The 6000-nt window shown below is 43.2% G+C and overlaps 1 protein-coding gene across 4 annotated transcripts in view; it reads left to right on the top strand.

The window, feature by feature from the left end:
- The window catches only part of LOC137978738 (sodium channel protein 1 brain-like), a 46440-nt gene that overhangs the window by 28321 nt on the left and 12119 nt on the right, over window positions 1-6000 (top strand). For all 4 annotated transcript variants that reach the window (XM_068825773.1, XM_068825776.1, XM_068825777.1 and 1 more), the window contains 4 exons: window positions 427-1189; window positions 2022-2599; window positions 3673-3846; window positions 5786-5887. In XM_068825773.1, coding sequence (XP_068681874.1) covers window positions 427-1189; window positions 2022-2599; window positions 3673-3846; window positions 5786-5887 — 1617 coding nt within the window. The remainder of the gene's footprint in view (window positions 1-426; window positions 1190-2021; window positions 2600-3672; window positions 3847-5785; window positions 5888-6000) is intronic.

Genomic DNA, 6000 nt, shown 5'->3' with positions numbered 1-6000 from the left:
TTCAATCAAAGTTTTAGACATATTGCTTGAAATGGAAATTGAAAGCAATAATTATCTGGGATATTTACCTCTAGCTAGCTCCACTTCGGTGAATAGTTGTTAAATATCCTCTCCGTTTAACCTTCTCCTCCTCCTCCTCCAACCTTAATTTCTATATCTCTCCTCTCTTCCTCCCTTTAACTGTAACCGTCGGTTAATGCGTGGCCTTGGTGCAAGAGGTCCTGAGTTCGATTCTCGGATCTCGAATCCTTATTTCGACTTCTTTCCTTTCAGTGTAGCTCAAGTAGCTTCAAATACCCGTAAAACGGAGCACAATTACCGTTGCGAGTTATCGACGTTAAATATGGTCGCTTTACTTTACTTTAATTGACTTTACTTTGAAGCGAAGAGTGTGTTATAATTAACATATTTTTTCCTTCGATTTAGCTCCGTGTGCTGAAGCTAGCTCAGTCGTGGAAGACAATGGGTGATCTGCTCAATACAATAGGAAGCAGTGTTGGAGCAGTGGGGAATATTACTGTAATCCTCGCAATTATTGTTTACATGTTTGCCGTAGTGGGTATGCAGCTTTTCCAGAAGGCCTATGAGAATTCTTCTGCTTTTAAAGACAACAAAATACCGCGGTGGAATTTCAGTGATTTCGGACACTCCTTTATGGTGATTTTCAGGATATTGTGCGGTAAATGGATTGAGCCTCTTTGGTGGACAATGCGAGCTACAAATCCGGCTGCTATTTGCTTCATCCTGCCCGCCTTCGTCATCGGCAATTTCGTGATTTTGAATCTTTTTCTCGCTTTGTTGTTGAACTCGTTCAGCGGGGGAGGTGACGATGAGCCAGAGGACGAAGAAGCGAAGAAGAAGAAGGAGGAGGAAGAGAAGAAAAAGAAGAAGAAGAAAAAGAAAAAGAAACGGCTGGATATTTCGGGTATGTTGGGAAAGACGGCAAATAATCTTTCCGGAAGTAGAAGCAAGGTTGGACCAGACGAGAATTGCGATGATAGGGATCACGATGCCCATTCGAGGACTGTGAGTCCAGTAGATGATGAGGAAAAGAAGGAAGCTGCGCTCAACTTGTCCAATAACCTAAAAAATGGCGAGCAAGAGAATGGGCTTGAAATGCGTCTTTTTCACCGTCTACCAAACGGTCAGACACAACAGGAGAATTATAATGGCTACAAATACAACTTCGGTAAGTTATTGACGAGCTTGTAATGGACGAGATTGTTCTCTTCCCGGGTGTAAAAAGTAACAATCGATGGTTGAACTGATCTCCCATCAGCGCTTTAATTCGTTCCAACGTCACGCGTCACTGAGAAGTTTGTGCTTATGCGGCGGAGCGTATACTGTTGTTCTTGTTCTGTATCTATTTTTCCAGCACTCGTCAAACTCCCCCGTGATGTGTAGAAATGGGTTTATCACCTGGGTTGTTACGATATTTTGACCACAATAAAGAAGTTTCGAGCGCGAGCCCGTCGTCAGAGCGACGATGGGCCAACGCTTGAAACTGCCTCTTTCAAAGTTCTTTACGGTGGTCAAAAAACCACATAAACCCACTTGATAAAGTAACCCATTTCTGTGTATTCGCTTCCCCACCAACGCAGCACCACAGTTTCTTTAGAAACTAAGCTCCTTTATCCCCTTGATGAGAGATTGTTTTTGCGTATGTGACCCCCTTAAACGATAAACCTTTTGCAAGATGTCTCGCCAGCCTGAAGCCGGCTACATTTGTGCGAGAACAAAGGCCATCGCACTACACCGAGAAGCCCGTGTTCAACTTTTTGCGAATAGTGTGTGGGTTCTTGATGCCCCACAAACTTAATGGACAAGAGTTGTGAGATTTTGCCTACGGTTTATGGTCCTTATCCGAGAAGACTAGAGACGTCATTACAAAGGCACTCATTCTCTTCAGTTATTTTAAGACGCTGAGTGTTGCTCTGGCCAAAGTTTGAACCCTCGACCCTTCGCACGGTTGTTCGATGTTTCACCAGCGATGTAACTGATTGTTCGGATTTTCTTTTCAGATGAAACTCCAGGAAAACCCATCGGACGCAACACCAAGATGCATTCTCCCCCTTTTGAGAACCGCCATTCACTGACTACAGCGATCGATCTGGACGAGGCAGCTCTGAGAATCAGGGACCAGCCAGATTCCAACAAAAGGCTTCATTGTTTGAACCGAGTCAAGAGTGACGACCGATTAGTTGCTAGCGGCGACAGCCTCAGCAACGGTGACGTGGTTGGTAATGGCCCTGCGCCTGTGATTATAAATGGCAACTCGCGCATATCTGCTGGATCTTCGCACAAGGACGTCAGTCTGTGTGATAACGAGTCACGCATTCCACCAAGCAGCCCTGGTCACGAGTCGAAGCGTGACACGATCGTCACAGTGGAGAGCGGCGATACCACTGCCACGGCAACTGGTGTCCGCCCTTGTTGTCCGGGTTTCTGCTACTGCGAGAGCAACTACTGTGATAGTTACAAAGAGTCGTGTATTCGGAGAACTTGGCATGGGATGCGTTTCTATGTGTGTTCGTTTGTGGAGCATAAGTACTTTGAGTGGTTTATTCTGGCTATGATTGTGATCAGCAGCTTGACATTGGTAAGCTTTCACTTGTGCTACCTCTTTACAATATTTAACACTTCAGGAAGCCATCTTGGGTCTCCTCGGCTGCTATTAGGGGCGTGGTATTTTGCTAATTATAACTTACTTCCCCCTGAGACTGTCACATGACATGAATCGGATGATCAGCCTTTCAAGAGAAGGAGGTCTTTTATTTATTTAGCTTCGCCCAATATGAATAAACATAGGCTTCTTAGGCAGGGAGACCACCACAGCCGAGCCAATAGGTCGTTTTCACGTGCATACATACAAAAAATGAAAATAAATAAAAAGGAAGCAAAACAAGAGTTCAAATTGCAGAAGAAGCAGCACGACGGCGGACAAAGGAGAGTCCTCGTTATGTCGTCCACGTCGTACAGATCTAGGGCCTTATTATAATATTAGGCGGATTTAGCAACAGAACGGGAACGTCAGTGGCGACGGCACGCGCGGAAAAAACACCAATGAGAATTCAGAATAGAGTAGACTCCACTCTTTTCTTCTCTATTCTAAATTCTCATTGGTAGTTTCGCTGCGCGCGACGTCGCCATTGACGTTCCCGTTCTGTTTGCGAAATCAGCCTATTGAAGTAGTGAGCGCTTAAACGAGGGAAGGTAGATGTGACTGTTAAAGGCTGAAAATTTTGAGGAGCACAGGCTTCCTGTGTTTGTTTATTTATTTATTTATTTAGTTAGTTAGTTAGTTAGTTAGTTAGTTAACTCATGTTTCTTCCCGTTAAAACCGCTGGGACATAATATTGGCATATTTACATCAACTTCAATAATTGTGGTGGAAATTAGCATTGATGTCTGCTGGGGGACGAACTGTGCAGAGAACGAGAAGGTCTAAACGGGACCGATCGAAACAATGACCGACTCAGAGCAATAACACTATTTAACAGAAATATTTCAACGTCGTTACAGCGGTTTCAGGTTTCATCAGTCGAGTGTTTGATTTCACTATCGGTCACGTAGTCACGTGACCATTTTAGTGCGCGGTATCCCTGTTAACTGTTGGTCTTAAATCCTTTATGCAAAAATCTTGTTTACATTATGGCTTTTTTCCTTCGCCAGGTATTTGAAGACATCCATCTCCATGAGAAGGTTGTTCTTAAGAATGTTCTAAGTGTCATGAATTACGTCTTCGCCGTCACTTTCACTTTGGAAATGCTTCTCAAAATATTTGGCTTGGGATTCGTGGGTTATTTTTCGAACTTGTGGAACTGTCTGGACTGTTTCATTGTGGCGGTATGTCCTTTTTTGTGGCAATATGTTGTTCTCCACAGTTGGTTTTTTTAAAATGGGGGGAAGGTATGGGGCCACGCCTTTTTATTCTGAGGAGATTTTTTAGCATTAGCTGTTCCAAAAGTGATTTTTACGGCTCAGTGGTTAGGACGCTTGCCTTGAGATCCCGAGATCCCGGGTTCAAGACCCGCTCTGACCACTCGTTGAATTTGTTCCTGGTAGTCCCTGGTTCAACTTCCCAGCTGCACTAGTAAATAGCCAACTGGTTTGCCTCCGGCCAGTTGGGATTGTTAACAGTTATTGTTGTTCTGTTCCGTTCTGTCGTTTTGTTGATTGTGTTTCATTGGCCCAAAAAAGCCCCTATGGGCCTTAATCACACTGCAGCCATGTTGAGTCCCGAGGGATTCCCGAGGGATTGAAGATCTTTGTTTTGCCCTACCGTAACTCGTTCCCAAACATTTCAACTCGAGGCTCAGGGTACAAAATCGGATGATGTAGCAGCTCTCGTAACGTATAATTTGATTGGCTCGCTATCCTCGCCAAAAACAAGAGACTAAGCAATTGAAACAATGACTTAGACGTAACAACAATAGAAGCTGCTTACAATACAAAACAATAGCAGATTACGAGAGCTGCTACCTTACTGACGAAATCTATTGTCTATGGCCAATATGGCCCTCCGCGCGAATGAGGCCCATGGGGAGTGGTCAATTAAATGTCAGGTGCTCATGACTAGGAGCCTCTCAATGCATTATATCCTGGAGTCAACCTTTGCGCGTATCGTTCTATTTTTAGAACTAATCCTTTAGCAGGAGACTCACATTTACAACAATTTACATCAATTTGCACAATTTGCATACATTGTTTTTGTTCCACAATACCTTTATTCTGATTGGCCATTCTAAACAGTGTGTGCAGAGCCGAACAACTCGTGGCGTTCTAAAAATAGAAAGATACGAGCAAAGGTTGGGCTCATTGTATGGAAGAGGCAAGCTCCTAGTCATGCGCTCCTGTGTATGTATGTATGTATGTATGTATGTATGTATGTATGTATGTATGTATGTATTCACCAAGACTTCTCCTTTTCGTTCCTATTATAACATTTCTTGTGGTGGACACTTCTTTTCTCTTTTTGTTACTCTCTCACAGTTGTCCTTTCTGGTCCCCTCTTGGTGAAATACTTATTTTTCTCAGAAAATCACTAGCTTATCACGATTTTTCGCCCGGAGATTGATCTTATGGCAAGAACAGGGACTCGAGTCTCGCTCGTGCCAACCGGACGCACAACTTCAATTAAAGAGATTTTACACTGCGTTCAACTTTGACATCCAAGTTGCATTGAGTGGGGTCGTATTTCCTGTTCAACCAATTATGGGTCGTGCATAAAATACTGTCGCTTATAGAGTGTTTTCACGTGACGTCACGGCGGCCATGTTGGTGTCCTTAAACAAAGGAATGGCGACCATGTTGGTGTACCCAACTAATCCTCCGGGAATTGAGCTCTTTTATCATGCAAATGTTTTGTTTTGTTTCGGTGGAAAAACAAGGTTACTTACTGATCCCATGAGTGAAAGCACTCTATTTAGTTCATCAACGTGACATCAGATGAGTAATTTGTATAGGTAATCGCATGATTTCGAGTGCAACTTGGAATAAATAGCACGAGTAAATTTTTTCAAAGACGCACAAAATTTGCACGAGAAAAATCATATGATAGCTTATTAATAATATACTTGAAAAAATTCCAGATGGTTAAGCAGAAGCATCGCACGCGTATCGCGCAAATCACGGAAAAACTACGTCATGAATTGCGCCATCCAGGGTTCGCATTTGAGTGGCTATCAATGTAACAATTTCACTTTTGTTGCATTATTTCGCTGCGCGCGTCAATTTGATATATAAGTAACTGTTATTTTGAAAGCTTATACTGTTGGCCTTGCAGATTTCTCTAGCAAGTATTACCGGAAACAAGAATCTGCAATCCTTCAGATCTCTTCGAGCGCTCAGACCTCTTAGGGCCATTTCACGGTTTGAGGGAATGAAGGTAAGACCTCACTCAACACGCAATTTTACCACAATTGCTTGTAATCTCGCAATATGATTGGCTAATTTGCCGTTATCAATAAGAGTCTGGACAATGCTGCTCGTGTCACTTTG

The sequence above is a fragment of the Montipora foliosa genome, chromosome 12 (assembly GCF_036669935.1).
Source record: "Montipora foliosa isolate CH-2021 chromosome 12, ASM3666993v2, whole genome shotgun sequence".
Classification (NCBI taxonomy): Eukaryota; Metazoa; Cnidaria; class Anthozoa; order Scleractinia; family Acroporidae; genus Montipora; species Montipora foliosa.
The sequence above is the reverse complement of the archived record's forward strand: the minus strand, read 5'-3'. Positions and strand labels throughout refer to the sequence as shown.